Source organism: Thrips palmi, unplaced genomic scaffold (genome assembly GCF_012932325.1).
Source record: "Thrips palmi isolate BJ-2018 unplaced genomic scaffold, TpBJ-2018v1 HiC_scaffold_4, whole genome shotgun sequence".
Taxonomy (NCBI): Eukaryota; Metazoa; Arthropoda; class Insecta; order Thysanoptera; family Thripidae; genus Thrips; species Thrips palmi.
This window is the reverse complement of record NW_023144631.1, coordinates 2,995,546-3,011,996: the sequence shown is the minus strand read 5'-3', so window position 1 is coordinate 3,011,996 and position 16,451 is coordinate 2,995,546. Positions and strand designations below refer to the sequence as shown.

Below are 16,451 nucleotides of genomic sequence, written 5' to 3'. Positions count from 1 at the left end.
GGACAACTCCACATGCAGTGCAATACATGATGAGTTTGCAAGCAAGCCCAGACAACTTCTCCGTTTTCATTTGTACATTCTTCTTTCCGCACGAAGAGCAAGCAAAGCTGGTGCACACATTGTTCCAGAAACTCTTGTGAATCATGACATAACCACTACTAGATTGTTCAGATGTAGTAGACGTCTCCTTAAATTGTCGCACTGCTGAGGGAGCAAAGACGTCCTCGAAACTCTCTTGCTCTGACGCTGACAAAGCTCCAAATTTCCGGACGGCTATTCGATTCCGAACGGGTCGAGAGGATATTGCAGCAGCAGCCCCGGCGTCGTTGGAAGGGGATGACGACGGCGCAGACGACGACGCAGACTTTCTGGGACGTCCTCTAGGCATTCTAAAGTTCAATTGTAGACGGACTGTTCTAATAGTGGCAGAAAAATAAGGCAATGCGACTCTTCACTTAGCAAGCTCTGTCGACGAAAACCGGCGAGTGACAGAAAACAACAAAGACAAAACCCGAAACAATCAACAATAATCAACAACAAAACGACGACAACAACAACAAACAGGCTGGCCAGCACAAAAGACATTAAAACAAAAATAATACGGGGAAAGAAAGAGACTCTTTTACGGAGCTAAAAATTTCCAAAATTTCAACTCCGCTAAATAATTTTGACGCCATCACTGAATCACTAGACATATTTGCGAAGAAAACAATGTTTCGTTATGTTTTCTACGTTTTTCAGACTGCGTGGCCCTGTTCTTGGAGCATTCAGATTCATATTGGTATTCTTAGCTCCAGCTCCAAATGAAAACAAAAAACAACGATGTATGATGTGTTGCTTCTCAATTGGTAAAATAGTGCCTGTCGGCCGACATTCCGAGTGCTACCGCACTCTTTTTCTGAAAACGTGAATTAGTTTGTGCAGAAATCGAGTAATTAGTGTTCGACCATGGAGACGCCCCAAAGAGGGAAAAGTGATGACACGCAGACGACCGAGACGCCCCATTCCGCGGATGTCGTGTACCACAACAGAGATGAATACTTTGCAGCTTTGCAAAAATGGATTCACGACGCTCAAGTATGGCAGAACTCTATGGCATGCATGCCATACTTTCTTCTGTCACATCCCGAGCTCTTTGGAATTCCCCCACTTCCGCCTGCCAGCTCTGCCAGCTCTAGCTATGCAGCTGACCCATCAAGACGCCCTGCTCCTGGACCCAGTCCCACCTTTGCCTGGGGAGCCCCAGGCGCACCAAATCGCTCCCCTGCAAATTTGCTTGGAGGTATTGCCAGCACTTAATTGAGTGGAGTCACATATCAAGCCTTCGACATTATTTTGGATTAGTAATAATGCTAGTCGTCGTAGTCTAGTCTTTGCTCTCCTGTCCAACGCTTCTGAGAGTGTCGGAGATTTTTTGTATCGTCTAGTTGTATTTGATGATTCCATAGCATCTCTAAATTTCAGGGATACGATACAAAGTGCCTCCATACTGGAAACGTTTGTGTGCAGAAATCGTTGACTCTGGCATTACCTTCATACTAAAGCTGATCATTACATTTGTATTTGTCCACATCTTTAAGCTCATGTAAGTAATGTCTGTAAAGGCACACATCATCCATGACACTATGACTGTATCAATAATACTTTAAAATTCTTTTTCAGTGACCTGGACAAATACAGCATAGAAATGCTCCAACAGAATGTGCAAAGCTTAACTTATAAAGTGGCTTTAGAGATGACTTCACAGCTTCTTGTTCTTGAGTTGGTGAACCGTGTTGTTGTCTGCCTTTTAGAAGTAAGTATTTGTAATCAATTCTAACTAAAATCAAATGGACGTGCCTCAATTTTATGGGACTAAAGCACAACCACGTTTCCTTTTTTTTTCAGGCATATTGGTTGCGAGGTGGAGAAGGCGGACGTGTAGGGGGCTCTACACCTGGAAAAAATTTATTTGGCCTGAGAGTTGTGTTATGTTACCATGCTAGTCCTATTCCTGGCCAGCCTAATGAAATTGTTGCAGTTACTCCCGGAACAGATCTAGGCTGGGGATGGTCTCTCATTCGCGCACTATCAAAAAACTTATTTCTCACATTAATATATCCCCTTTGTTTTGCATTTTTCTTTTTCAAATTTAACCGTTTAGGATATGATGTACTGTCACATTCTATTGTTGTGGAAAATGTAGATCATAATAACAATCGGAGGTGATTCCATGTTATAACTCTGAAGGTTATTCTTCCTCAAATTAGGTAACCAAATGCAGGAACACCTAAAAGGAAACTGACTGACTTCTCAGGTATTTCTGTGAAAAGCTTTGAGCTTCGAGGACGTTACTAGTATTTATTTTAATGCCAATGTTTCTATAAAGTTATACACATGTATCTATTTTTTATTAACTACTATTGACATTGGACATGTTTTTTTGCAGAATGTGTAGGTGTTGCCTCATTCATTACACCTACTAATGATGAATTCTAGTCTTAACAGAAAATATGCTTAAGGAGTAAAACATTTAAGCCTGGTTTCATTCACACTCAGCCAGTTCTGGATGGGGTCTTATTATTTATCATCAATGCATAAATAAATGGTGTCTGTGATAATGTGTTGCTCCTGTTTTTAAAACTTTTAGCATCTGCGGTTTTACAGAGATGGGACAGCCTTGAGAGAAAAAAATACCAACAATCCATATACTAGTGGTTTACCAACAGTTAGACTGCTAGTTTATTTCTTAATTGAATGAATCAGATACAATTTATAGCCAAAGAGTACAAAATGAGCTTAAGTTGATACACATTTTGAGTTCACAGTATGAAATCACATACAAGGTCATCCTATTTTGAAATAAATCAAAAGAGCTCTGAATAACAAGGTCAATTAGAAAGGTGGGGTAAATTACAAATTGGCAGCAGATACATGTACATTAAGACAAATGGAATTGGTCAGAGTGGGAAACAATTGCATGTTAAGTTGCCAGACAACATATGCTGGGAGTAAAACCAAACAATTTAAACCAAAAAACCAAACAAGCAGTGCAGCTTGCATTGTCAAAAGAGTTCATACTTAGGAGAATAAGGTTGGATTGATGGCTTACATTTAGCCTTCGCAATGTCCTATGATATTTATTAACATCACAAAGTAAGAACTAATTACAGGTAGGACACTAAAAGCATTAGTGCAGTTTTACCAGTCCATTTGAGAATCACATAAGAATCTTAGAATAGCAATTCATCAAAAGTTGTTGAATAAATTCATTAAAAAATGACCACTTGTGGTTCTCTTTTAATAAAGCTCAACTGATCAGAGAAAAACTTGGTACAGTATTTACAAAAATACATAAACTTTTTCTGTTCTCTGTAATAAGGCAAAAATGAAGATCTTTCCTTAACTTCATAAAGTATCCTCAAGTAATACTGGTTTTAACAGATTAATCAAAGACTACAAATCAAGATTGTATCACCCGTACAGAGGAAAGTTTATAAAAAATGAAAGGAGAAATACAATCAATGTATCACAAACATTTTAAGCAGCTTGTTGAGCTGTTTGAATTAAGAAATTTGGAGATAAATCGTTTCCCACATGATTTGAACAGTAATTTCATCCCATAAAAACAGCCACATTAATTTAAAATTTAAATAAATTAATAAATATATTACATAAAATGTTGAGAGAAGCTACCTCATTCGGCTGGAAATTTGAAAAAACAACCAGAAGTACTTAACAAACCAATGGATTCCACAAGAAGTACCTAAGCACAGTTTGCTTCCAGCAGTTAATTATAAAAAGAAATAAAAACCCATGTTTCTGACAAGCTACTCAAATACAAACTGAATTGGAAACTTATGCAGGAACCCATCACTCTCTCATAAGATGGTTGCTACAGGTAGAATAGGAGTTTGGCCTACCTTCTGAAAAAGTCCAAAAATAAATGCACTAAATTGTTAGGATGGTCTAGATGGTCTAGGAAAAAAAAACGGCTTAACTACTTACCTTGTGAATATGACAAGCACTAGTAAAAGTGTCTTCATCTAAGCTCCAGCTTCCATCTCGAGCACAAGGAAAATGGACTTGAAGAGAACAGCCATGATGGATGCATCCAATATTAGCCCCATCAGAAAGACATTGGCTGCATTTCTGTATTAAAGCACAGATATTAACATACATTGAATGGTCAGAAAACAATGTGTCTTAGAGATGTACTTAAAATCTCATGACTTCTTACAGTGCGAACGGCCACCCATACTGCTTCCTGAACGCCAGCTAATCTTGAGCCAATGAGGTTGATAGATGGTGACCAAACAGCACAATATTCATGAAAATAAACCATGAATTGGGACTGTTCTCCAGGTAGAGGAGGTATTGGAAGAAGGCCTAGCACTCCAGTTTGCCCAAGTCCAATACGCTTATTCTGTAATCAGGATAATTTTGAAAAACATTTTAAAAATACAAAAAAAAAATATATTAAGGGATAACAGAAAGTACTTTTACTGACTAAGTACCTTTTTATCCTTTTTGTCACCTCCTCGGCGATCTAAATCAGCATCTAAATCCAAAGAGCGTTCTAGCTCTGCGTCATGATGTATAAGGTAAGGGCCAAATAAGTCCCCAAGACCATCAATATGACAGCCTTTCTTACAGAAAACACAAACCCAACGTGGGTCCGAGGAATGGGATTCATATCTAGTTACTAATGAATTGCTACAGAGACCAGTACTTGAGAGTTTACCTTCAAGAGGAAAAACAAAGTAAGATAAATGATCAAAATTGAAGTCTTTTGCAGGTGTTTTTAAAGTACATGTACTCACCTTCAGTCAAATGAATTTTTCGAATACGGGTTGAGGCTGATTTTTTCTTGCTGTCATTCTCCTCATCATCTTGTCTAGCTGGAGCATTAACTACCACTAAAGAAATGGGGGCATCTTTAGTGCCTTCAATGTGAACAACTGGCCCTCGGACCCGACTTGAACTGGCATTACTTCCACTATCACAAGATGCCTCTTTCACATACTTCCCTTTACTTGAGCCGCCTTTCTTCAATTTTTTATTCTTACTGTCATCCCATGGTTTGTCTTTAGCAGGTTTCTTTTTCCTCTTCTTCTTTGGGGTGGTTTCTGTAGATGATGCCCCAGCAACACCATTTTGTTTGCCCTTTCCTTTCTTTGAGCTGGACCCCTTGCTTTCTAGAACTGCTGCAACATTTGGTGTGCCTTGCAGACTATTAGAAATTACAGGTGGCTTTGATTCCTTGCTAGTGTTTCCAGTATCAGCTATTCCAGCAAACAGGGCTTCAAGTTGAGATTCAACATCAAGTGCATCTTGTTTAGCAGCTGAAGTGGAAGCAGGAGTACCAATATTACCTTGACTTCCTTGGCCCCCAATCTTTCCAGATGAGGAAGCATTGGTGTCCCTAACTTTTTCATGGTTTGATGAGTTCATGATCACAGAACTATTTACATATCCTACAGGCTCTTCTTTCAGCTTCTTGAGTGGGGGCTCCCTCACAATTGAATATGGTGGTGGCAACTTTTGCTCAGCTTTAACTATCCGAGGTTCCATTTTCAAAGCCAAGTCTGCGCTTCCTTCCACCTTGGGATTAGGATTAGCAGCAATATTTGAATCTTTTTGGATAATATCTTGTTTGATGTTAGTTAAAGTGGTCGGAACAGACACATCTGATCCTTTATTGCTAAGTGATGGGGCTGAATTTGCGATAACACTAGAGGTTCTTGAATGAATTTCGCCATTAAATGCTGATGACACAATGGCACTCGAGATCACACTCTGATTCTGGTTAGTTTGTTGAACAACCGATGGAACAACCTTACTGTGCTCTCCTTCCAGAGTCCTTGGAGCTCTTGACAAATCCATCGATCCACTTGAAACAATTGTGGGCATCATAGTAGTCTCATTGCTTTGGAATTTGGAAGGTTGCCCAGGGGCTTGGTTCATATTGAAATTCATTATAAAATTCTGTCTTAAATTATCAGCTAAAGATGATTGAGAATTTTGACTAATGACACTTGAAGGCACATGGCTACCAGCGCCATTTTGTGCTGTATTGACAAACTTTGAAGGTTTTGGAGGTGAAGCAGCAGCTGGATTAAGAGGTTGCATTTCCGATTGCGGTAGCATTCCATGAACAGTTTGTGAAGTTCCAGTAGGAACACTTTTACCTGAAAGCAGAAGTAAAGTGTTGAAAACAAGGCACAACTTCTTAACAGGTAACTAGAAAAATTTTAATGCAGAAACTCTGACCTTGCTGATTCCAACTGGAAAAGCTGTTCATAGTAACAGGCGCTCCAGTTTGATGTGTAGGGAACTGACCAGACATTTTAATTTCGCTCACTACTTAAAGTGTAGATCTTAAATCAATTTGGGTGAGACAATCTCTCAAGAAACAAAATCTTTCATGATTTAAGACTGCTCACTAATTCCACATATTTGTAAAATTTCTGACAAATTATTTGTTGTGCAAAATGTCAATTTCTTGCAAACACAACCATCTAGGGGAAAAAAAGAAAATTATTTAAAATTAAAAAAAAAAAAAAAACTTGCTTGTAACAATGTTTTTAACAATTTTGAGATTAAGAAACCCCAAATGCCTGAATTTTGACTCTTAATGAAAAATACTAAAGTAAAAAATAAAGTACAGCATGAAAGTAAAAAATTATGTTAATGCCAATAAATATGGATAATAAAATATTTTTAAGCTTAGATGATTGTGGTTTTAGATCTCAACAGGGCAATGTTGTTAACATTCCTTTACTTCTGTCTATTCGTGCTATTGAAAAGTTTTATGATGACATAATTTCAAATCTCTTAACTACGAGAAATCAAGGTAGGAGACCAAAGTGGATGACACTCTCCACACAGTCAAAATTAAGGAGGTTATGTCAACGCATTAATGGTTTCCTACAGATGATCCTAACCTTCACACAAGGTTCAAATATGTGTTAGAAGTACGATATCATGAAAACTTAAAGTTACGACTGCACCACAGACAGAGCGCACCGAACTCAGTACACGGCCAGAATTCATAGGCGCTGACTGGTTCTAATGTGGCAGCAAAGTAATGCAAACACACCCCAAGAGGACAGTATCACGTTTTCACTGAACGCTCAAAAAGTATTCGTCGAAATTCTCAAGAGACGAGGTCGAAATCATGGTGCAAGTTTGAAGGCAGGCGTCACGAAGGAACGAAGCTATGTCACGTTATATCACTTAAGACATGTAAGAACAGACGCCGGTGCGCGGCCCAGGCAGATAGATGGCTGCTGTTTCACCAGGCCACCCCAAACATGCTGGACTTAAATCAATGACGAAACCTAGAAATTTTGTTACTTGGTAAAAATGTCACCTACGGCGTTTCAGCAACCTCATTGGCTCATTCCCCTTCCAGATGCGAACCGCGTTCTTGTCTAATCGCTGAAATGTAGCCTACAGTGCTGAAGTAGGAGCAGGAGCAGGAGAGTGGAAGGATGTCCTTCCTAAGTACACAGGAAAGAAAGGTGTTTCAAAATGGCAGGACGCTAGCCCAGCCCAGATTGACGCCGCATTGTTACAAACAGTACAAGAGGAAATGAAAGCGGCAGCAGCCTCGTCCCACCTCTGCGGTTTAAAAAAAAACGCTCTAAGAGTTTACGAAAAAATCTTTAAGTGGCATAATAACTCATTTTCCTCGGTCTGGCAGTTAAAAGGTGTGCGTGCGCCTGTCCTAGCACGGACATAAGGACACTAAGTACCGGTCTAGTGAGAGAGAGAGAAAGAGAGTGGCGGCAAGCAGCGACAAGGCGTAGCGTACTCCCCCTCCCCCCTCCTCCAACCTCTCTTTATCCCTTTCTCAATGATCCTTTCACTGCGCCTGTGACCCCAAGGGTGAAGGGTGGTGGTGTGCGGGTTGCCTGCCTACCCGGGAGGGAAATGCGCCAGGATGCTTTGTGAGGAGGTGCATGTAGGGGGATTCCCACCCAACCACCCCTACCCCTCCTGCGCTTGCAACCGATAACCGACCCGCCTATTTGCGAGAAGCGGCTAGCGAGGATCAGTTCTCGGGTGATAAACAGGACTCCCCTGGGAAAACACGGGACATAAATAAGAATGCCAAGTACCACAGAAGAAATCTTGTTTCATACAGAAATTACAAAATCCTGATGAAATTTTATCTTAATGTAACACCAATTAGTTAAGGTAATGTAACTATAACACTGACAATTTGTAAAAAAAAAAATCTTTGAAAGAAAAAACATTTTTTTAAAAAACTTAACTTAAAATTCAATACCCAAACCAAAGAGAAAATATTAATTCAAAGAAACTGCAGCTCAGTAAAGCTAATGGAATTTACAAGCCAACAGAAAGTTGAGAAAAGTAACAAACATAAGGGCCCAGGAACAACAAACCTGCCAATGATGGCAGACAATGAGATTAGATTTTTTAAGAGAAAGACCTTATAAATAGATAACTTGTTAAAGCAATTAGTAATGGCCTCATGTATAAAAATATAAATTGTAAATACTGCTTCTAACAGACATCAACATCAGTTCAACATATTCTGCTTATCTAATTTCTACTTCACAGTCTTATTGAAAACTTATAGATTAGGACAATGTACAGTAAACAGAGAGCAGGTTCACATTTGTATTGCCTAATGAACTTCAACTGCAAATGAACTGAAGCTAATGGTTCCCAAATGAGTCTTCAATACTAAAGGATCCACCCACTTCATTACAGAAATACCTCATGAAATAGACCAACACTCTGACTATGGTGAAGAATTTGATGATTTTCTAACAAAGACATTGAATTGGACAACACAGGCACTATAAGAGAAGGAATGTCACAAAAATTGATAGATAGACATTAGTGAAAGGGTTACGAGATTCAAGCACAGAAGTTAAGATGAGAAAAAATATACTCAAAATCCTGGCAAGGCAATTCGATTAATGCCTTCCAGTTATTCTTTTTTTGATTGCCATAGTTAGATTAAATCATCTTTCCTTTCAGGCAGTACTGATACACGGTAATTATTATTTTAAAATATCAAAACAGTTATTCTCTAAAACTTTAACAACAAAAAAGGGTGAAAATGCACGTAGATTGATTAAAACTAGTCTGATTTTACTGGAATTTTAATTAAGTTTCCACTCTGTGTCATAAGTTGTATTCTGGTTTTAAAACTCTAAAGTTCATCTTTAGACACTTGAGGAGGATTTCTCATATACTTGACAAGATCTTCTTTCTGAAAATAAAGGTGAAAGCGCCATCAGAAAGGTTTGAAGCCAAGTTGTAATTAAGATGCAGTTAGGGCTTGTATAGAATTACTTACAGTTCTACCACCATTGTAATCAGCTTGTCCTTTGTTGTAGTAATGATAATATTTCAAAGTGGGATATCCTGAAACTCCTGCAAATTTACAAACTTCAGCATGCTCAGTGCAATCCAAAGCAGCTAAAGTAATTTGTGGCTCATCCTCAAAAATTTGAGCTGCCTCTTGATATAAAGGCTTCAGATTTTTACAGTGGCCACACCCTGAAAGAAATGGTGTGCATAAATTTACAAAGGCTAATGTTTTCTTGGCAAGTGGGTTTGTTCTGAGATGTTTGCTTTTCCTGTGTGATTCATACTTACATGGTGCATAATACATCACCAGAGCATGTCTTTTCTTTTTCAAAACTTGCTTAAATGTGTCAGTGGTTAAGTGGATTACTTCACTAGGCACTGAGGACCAAGGTTTCTCCTCCTCTGGAACTGGAGGTGGCTTAGTAGGGTCTCTCATCAAAGTAAGAATGCGCTCAGCATCACGGACATTGGCATCAAATTTAAAATCTCCTTCATGGAAAAGCTTTACTGTAGGGTACCCTTGCACTTTAAACCTCTTTCCCAGACTTTGTTCCACTGTTGCATCTACAGCAGCCAGTTTTCCAGGGATCTTGATGGGAGCAAAAGCACTGAAGTTAATGAAATGAAAACAAAACTAAAGTATCACATTTGCAATGAGCAATACCTTTTGATTAATCATATTCGTGCTGCTTTCTCATATTCTGGCTTCATTCTTTTACAATGCCCACACCATGGGGCATAAAACATAACTAATACAGTTTGCTCTTCCTGATTTTTTTTATTTTTTTTTGGTCAAATTAAAAAGAAGAAAACAAAGAGACTATAAGTTTGACATTTAAAAAAAAAAAAAAAAGCAATCAAAAATTTTGCTATTAACTTGCCTGAATAAAAGTGTCAAAATCGTCAACAGTAAGATGCACTACATCTGATGGAGTTGCAGACCAAGGCTCTTCCTTTGGTTTCTCCTTTTCTTTGCGAGATGCTTCTGATGGGTCACGCATAAATGCAACAATGTCATTCTTCTTATTAGGCCCTTCATAAGGAAACATCATGCGTCCGTTCCTTAAAAATAAATAGAGAAGTAGATAAGATAATTAATCAATGACAGGTCAAGCGCATATTAATTAATTTACTTACTTGAAATACAGAAGTGTTGGGAAGGCAGATATATTGAACTGGTGCCTCACCCCGTTGTTCTCCGGCCGATCAACATCAATTGCAGCCAAGATGGCTTCATCTTTCAGTTCTCTTGCTGCATCAGCATAGTGGGGTTTCATTTGCTTGCAAAACCCACACCAAGGGGCATAGAATAGCACCATGGTCGGACGTATCTCCTTCTTCAGCAGCCGCAAAAGTTGCTGATAACACAAGGACAAGGGCAAGGATGCCGTGAATAAGGCACACACACTTTGAGCTCTAAACGAGGACGAGACACCCGGACGAAAGAGCGACCGTCCTCGAATCATCCCGCGCTACGTAGGGCGCGTGCCTTGCCAACCTACTCCAAACAAATTATTTACATTTGTTGGCGGGATACTTATAACAGCTTCGTTTCTTATCATATACATAAATAGAAGCATGAAATTTAGTTATTTTTAAACGCGGAAATACTACAAAAACCCTTGATGCAAGTTAGCTGAAAGTTGTCCAGCCTGCAGAGGATCAACAAACGAAACTAACCTAAAAATGTTGACCTAGTGAAGAAAACTGTGAAGTGATAAGTGAGATATTTATGAAGTTACGAAGAAAATGGGAGACATGTCGATCATGGGCGACGCACAAGCGGCCTCGCAAGTGCTGGTTGCCGCGCGTGTTCGACCCTTGCTTCCCTCGGACCGCTCCAACGGGCTCGTGTGTGTACAAGCCCTACCCCAAGCTCAGCAAATCATACTTGGCAATCAGTGCTTCCAGTTCCCAGTTGACTACGCTTTCCCCATGGAAGCACAACAGAGTCAAATCTTTGAAACGGTAGTCCAGCCACTCATGGATAGGCTTCTTCAAGGATATGATACCTCTGTGGTGACATATGGACACTCCGCCACTGGAAAGACTTACACGATGCTTGGTCCAGGAGTTGGATTTAACATCAGTGAATCAGAATATGGAATCATACCTCGTGCAACAAGATACATATTTTCAAAGATAAAGCAGGGACCACCAAAGAAGTTTCAAGTAAAAGTGAGCTTTGTGAATGTTCAGAATGAAATGCTACGAGACCTCTTGACGTATGGTCAGTGTCATCAAGAGCTGTTGCTCCTTGAAAGTGATGCAGGGTATCCTGTCATTACTGGTTTACAGGAAATAGAGTGCGAAACAATAGAAGTTTTATACAACTACCTGCAAGTAGGCATGCAAAACAGACAATTGGAATGGAACAATGCTAGGCATGCTGGTCGGCCTGCTCAAGCTCATTCCATCTTCACCCTTTCTCTAGAACAACAATGGGTGACACCAGAAGGAACAATGGAGCAACGCTTATCGATTGCACGATTTGCTGACCTAGCAAGTTCTGAGAAATTATATTTCAGAGGTATGGGTGGACATGTTGTGGGAGAAACTATACACATGGATCCAGGACTACTAGCTTTAAACAAAGTTATTCAATCAATGAACCAGTCAAGTGAGTGGATGTGTTATGATTCAGTCAAAGAAGTATATCGACAGTCAACTCTAACTAGAATACTTAAGGAATCATTTGGAGGACGCTCTTTTTCTCTTGTTGTATGCTGCATCTCTCCTGCATTGCCAAATTTTGATGAAACACTTGGCACACTACAATTTCTTGAAAAACTTTCACGAATAAGAAATAACCCGGTGATGAATGCTTTGACAGTAAAAGTCACACCCAATAATGACATGACAAAGCAAAATGGACATGCCAATTTCACATCAGGAGAAGGAAATGGAGCCGATACATTCGGACTTGAATTTGCAACAACACAATGGATAAAACTAGTAGATAGTGCAGAAGGACTTTTTAACAAATTAGTAAAGAGTAATACTTTGTCAAAACAAGAGAGGGAAGAAATAGTGGAATGGTTGTGCTTGAAGCATGAATGTGAAGAATGCGTAGCAAGTGATGATGATGATGCAGCCAGCATAGCAGGAAATGATGGAAGACTCCTCGAGAAAATAGATGAAGTAACAGAAACAGAAGAAAAGACAGATTCATCAAAGGAAGCTAAGATCTCTACAGATGATAGAGAAGAGGAGCTGAAGTATGATTCAGAAACAGAAAGTGATATTGACTCTCAGAGACCTGACTTTGTGGAAAAATTAGATAATTATATAATCCAATTCAAGAGGAAAACTGATGAAGATGTAAAAACTAAGCAAGATAAGTACAGAGAAGAAGAAGAAAATGGAATACATGGGCACACACCAGCTGATAACATTGGCCAGCATCCCGTCAGAAGTTGTCTTCCCAATAATGGCAGGAGAAGGAGTATTCATCCAGGAACTCAATTACCACTCATGGCTCTCGGATTTAATTCTAGCCCAAGTTTAGATACAGCAAATATTGCAGTAGACAGTGAAGATGTTGATGGAGAAAAGACCGAGGCCCTGAATGACCAAAGTTCCGAATTCATTCAAGATTCTTCCCAAAAACAAAAGGAAGGTAGTGGGTTTGAAGATGGCATGAAGCAAGGAGAAATGGAACCTCAACAAGAACTGAAACTATTAATCACTGCAAATGAAGCAAGGCAAAATCTCATCAAACAATTGGTAGTTGACATTAAATTGATTAAAAATCGAATTGGAGATATGCAAGCAACAATTCTCGAGAAAGAGCAATTTATACAAGATATACAAGACAATGCTGCTACATGTGCCAATGCTAAACTTCGTTTCCAAGAGAAGAAGACCAAGCTTCAGGGGGAATACTTCAAAACATGCCAACAAAGAGCGGAATTGGAAAATGCTCTTTGTCAAAGAACTGGTCCAAGTGAGGAAAATTCAAAGTGTAAAAGAGATGTGGAAAAGTATGAAAAAAGAGCTAAGGACTATAAACAGCGGATGAAAAGCATAGACATTATCAATCAAATTGCAGGGGATAGTGCAAAAAAAGTATTTGAACTTGAAACAAGCTTGCAAACATCAACACGTCAATTAGAGAGGTTAACTCAAAGAAGCATCAGAAGGGAAGAATCTCTGCAAAAATTGCAAGAAGAATGGACACAAAACCAAGAAAAAATTAAGGATCTACAAGAAAAATGCAACGCTCAGGTTCCCAAAACAGATGAACATGGAAGAAATGTCAGTACTGGTGGAAGCCAAGAAGGAGATTTGTGGTGGATTAAAGAAGAGGAGGAACGTCAAGTCAGTATGCGAGAATCTTCCCAGAGGCTTCAGGAGCAGCTGGATAAAGCTGTATTTAAGAGAGAGAAAATCTCTGTAGAGAAGCAAAGAACACAAACTCGTAATATTTTAGAAGTAAGTGCTCGAATATCACATCTTTCTCAGGTCCTCAAGGAAAAATCAACAGACCTAGAGAAAATTAAGGATGAAGATGAGAAAGAAGCGTTGAGACTAGAAATTCACAATTTAAGATCAACTAGGGATTGTTTGATTGAACAACGTTGTGCTTTAGATGACAAGTTCAAGAAGGAGAACTCATTATCAACATTGGAAGAGCGCAAGCTTTTGGAATGTGATGAAGCCATAGAAGCAATAGATGCTGCAATTGAGTACAAAAATGAATTAATCTGTGGCAGAAAAGGTGGATTTGAAGTGGGGGGACGAGAGGAGGGAGAGGAGTTACTAATGGAGAGATTGAACAAATTGTCAGAGATGGAAATGAGAATGCTTCTGTACAAGTATTTCCGAAAAGTTATTGACCTCCGTGAAAGCGGCCGAAAGTTAGAGGTTCAATTAGTGGAAAGAGAAATGCAAACTGAAAAACAAATGTGGGATATTCAAACACTAACTCATGCCCTTCAACAGGATCGCCTTGCAGCAGAAAGGCAGATCATTTTGCTTCAAAGGCAACATCAAGAAAAGCTTCATCTTATGTTAAGAACGTTTGCAGAAGAGTCGAGTGGTGGAGGAGGAGCAAGTTCAGGAACAGATACATTGGGTAATCAGCATGCAGGCTTGGAAGAACAATCATCACTGAAAACTGAGAATAGAAGACTGCATAGAAGATTGCAAGACCTAGAGTCGACTTTACAAAAACTGCAGGGAGCCCGTAAAGCCAATGTAGATCAAGCTGATCATCCACATAAAGATGCTCGGGGGCGAAGTATTAGTCCTGAGCCTATACGTCCTGAACCTATTCCAAACAAGAACCTAAAGCAGTTACGGGCTGCTGCTACTGCATTAACAACCAAAGTCACTCGCCAGAAGAACAAACTTATCATACAGCAACAGAAACCACCACAACCAAGTCGCGCCAAGCCACCTAGTAACTGACTTACTGTATAAAAAATGTTTTTATCTTATTTTTGTACACACTGTAATTTTAAATATTATTTATTCCATGAATGATAAATGTAGAATGTGTGTATATTTGTGATATTAGATGACCAATCAATGCAGCCTTAATAGTTATTTGCTGCTGCGTTATTTTTTAACAAAATGACTGCTGAAGAATTGCTTGTAGCAAACTTAATTAATTTCATCAAGTAATAGAATTTTTTTTTCTAAAAGTTTCTTTGAGTGTAAAATTAACTATGCATGATAAAAGTAAGACTGTGTTTCTAAATAAATTTGATTTAAACTATGTCTTTTGTTTTGTTTGAAGTGTCCTAAGTCTGGAGTCCATATTTTAACTATATGAAATTATCATAAAAAATACACATGAATTAAACAGCCATGAATCCAGAGTCGCAACAGAGAAAGAATTATCTATCAACTAACATTGAAAGGTTGAAGGTTTTTGATGACACTTACATCGGGATGTTCTATATGCCTGACATCATTAGCAGAGTCTTCTTCCTCCCACGGTGCATCTCCACTGGGATCCCTCATAAAACTGACCATTGACTGCACAGTCATTTTGCGGTCGTAGTCCTTGTGAAACTCACCATTTTTGTAGTGTTTCAACGCAATAGGATCTGGAGTAGCTTTTAATTTTTTGCACAATTTCTTAGCTTCTCTGAAAAAGAGAGAAAGTTAAACCATTAGCATACAAAACTCAGATTTAAATATGTACAATAAAGTGAGCAAGAAGGAACTAACCCCGAGCAGTCAATAAGAACCATTGTGCCCTGCCCACGAACTGATGCAGCAGCATCTTTAAACAGACGCACTGTTGCATCTCCTGCTTTCAATGAACTAACAAAGAGCACTAGTACATTATTTTTAGTGCGGAGCAACTTTTTAAAGTCCTTGATGTCAGACAGTTCTTCTAGGTTTTTTGGAGCAATTCCGCCTCGTTGCTGAGCAGCAAGGAATGTAAAACAGCAGGTGATTGTCTGGAAGAAAAAGTTGAAATGATCGAATAAGTGTGCTTCTTAGCAAAAAAAATGAGAAAGATACAACCAAATTTCAACAAAATAATCAGAAGAGTTCAGATTTATTCATTGGGCAGACAGTTTCACTTGCAACACTACACTTGTAAAATGTACACAACTTGTTTCTTGTGAGCACTTGAATGTACTGTGATTTCCTTGAGCAAGTTACCTGATTCGCTTGTCCAAATTGCAAGATACTTACTTGTAATTTCGTAAAAGTAAGGACAATTAATTGATATAAAACAATAAACATGCAATATGAGTACAGGTTATGTAGGTACAAACAAAACAAAATGAACGAAAACAAAAGATGACCATTACGATTTTAAAAGATATAAATGAAATATCGAACGGAAAGCTGTTTCCTCGTGTAGTTGCTCTATTAATGCAAAAAGTGACAAGACCGGTGCGGCGCCTGAACAAGTGACGTTTCATCAACCTCTGTACTGCAGATAACTTGTTGTCCTATGCATTATAAAACCACGCGGATTATGTCAACTTACGATGAAAAACGAGCTTGTAAGCTTCATGGTTCTTCAATTTAAAGAACGTTTCAAAATTTCGAATAATTTCAGTGCACTGCGGCACCAAAACTGGCGATTCTGCTCTGCTTTGCCCTCCTTCTTCCTTCCTTCGTCTGCTGCAGCAATAAAGATGAGAAAT

At 38.9% G+C, this 16,451-nt stretch overlaps 4 protein-coding genes across 8 annotated transcripts; 2 read left to right on the top strand and 2 right to left on the bottom strand.

Moving 5' to 3' along the window:
- The first annotated feature begins 747 nt into the window (after window positions 1-747).
- LOC117649788 (protein FAM8A1) lies at window positions 748-2,600 on the top strand. 2 transcript variants are annotated; one of them, XM_034392851.1, is made up of 5 exons: window positions 748-824; window positions 916-1,282; window positions 1,465-1,585; window positions 1,663-1,795; window positions 1,888-2,600. In XM_034392851.1, the coding sequence occupies exons 2-5, from the start codon at window positions 949-951 to the stop codon at window positions 2,206-2,208; spliced, it is 909 nt and encodes a 302-aa protein (XP_034248742.1). In that variant the 5' UTR covers window positions 748-824; window positions 916-948; the 3' UTR covers window positions 2,209-2,600. The 2 variants fall into 2 exon arrangements, with proteins under 2 accessions (XP_034248742.1, XP_034248741.1); XM_034392850.1 differs by having other exon boundaries at window positions 762-848.
- An 88-nt stretch (window positions 2,601-2,688) lies between these two features.
- LOC117649780 (uncharacterized protein CG5098) lies at window positions 2,689-7,742 on the bottom strand. Of its 4 annotated transcripts, none has more exons than XM_034392833.1 (8): window positions 7,604-7,742; window positions 7,359-7,484; window positions 6,253-6,500; window positions 4,803-6,170; window positions 4,497-4,723; window positions 4,220-4,405; window positions 3,988-4,131; window positions 2,689-3,905 (listed from the first exon to the last, which is right to left on the bottom strand). In XM_034392833.1, exons 3-8 carry the CDS (start codon window positions 6,326-6,328, stop codon window positions 3,861-3,863), a joined length of 2,046 nt encoding a protein of 681 aa, XP_034248724.1. In that variant the 5' UTR covers window positions 6,329-6,500; window positions 7,359-7,484; window positions 7,604-7,742; the 3' UTR covers window positions 2,689-3,860. The 4 variants fall into 4 exon arrangements, with proteins under 4 accessions (XP_034248724.1, XP_034248725.1, XP_034248726.1 ...); XM_034392834.1 differs by having other exon boundaries at window positions 7,667-7,685; XM_034392835.1 differs by lacking the exons at window positions 7,359-7,484; window positions 7,604-7,742 and adding an exon at window positions 7,082-7,311.
- Window positions 7,743-8,102: 360 nt separating this feature from the next.
- Window positions 8,103-16,449, bottom strand: LOC117649782 (protein disulfide-isomerase A5-like). Its single transcript, XM_034392840.1, is given in 10 exon segments — window positions 8,103-9,232; window positions 9,320-9,522; window positions 9,622-9,922; window positions 9,998-10,014; window positions 10,017-10,101; window positions 10,215-10,395; window positions 10,471-10,691; window positions 15,226-15,430; window positions 15,514-15,749; window positions 16,292-16,449. Coding segments are annotated over 10 exon segments (1,536 nt in total). The 5' UTR covers window positions 16,319-16,449; the 3' UTR covers window positions 8,103-9,172.
- On the top strand, window positions 10,727-15,055 carry LOC117649776 (kinesin-like protein costa). The gene has a single exon (XM_034392827.1). The coding sequence runs from the start codon at window positions 11,083-11,085 to the stop codon at window positions 14,743-14,745; it is 3,663 nt and encodes a 1,220-aa protein (XP_034248718.1). The 5' UTR covers window positions 10,727-11,082; the 3' UTR covers window positions 14,746-15,055.
- Window positions 16,450-16,451: the final 2 nt, after the last annotated feature.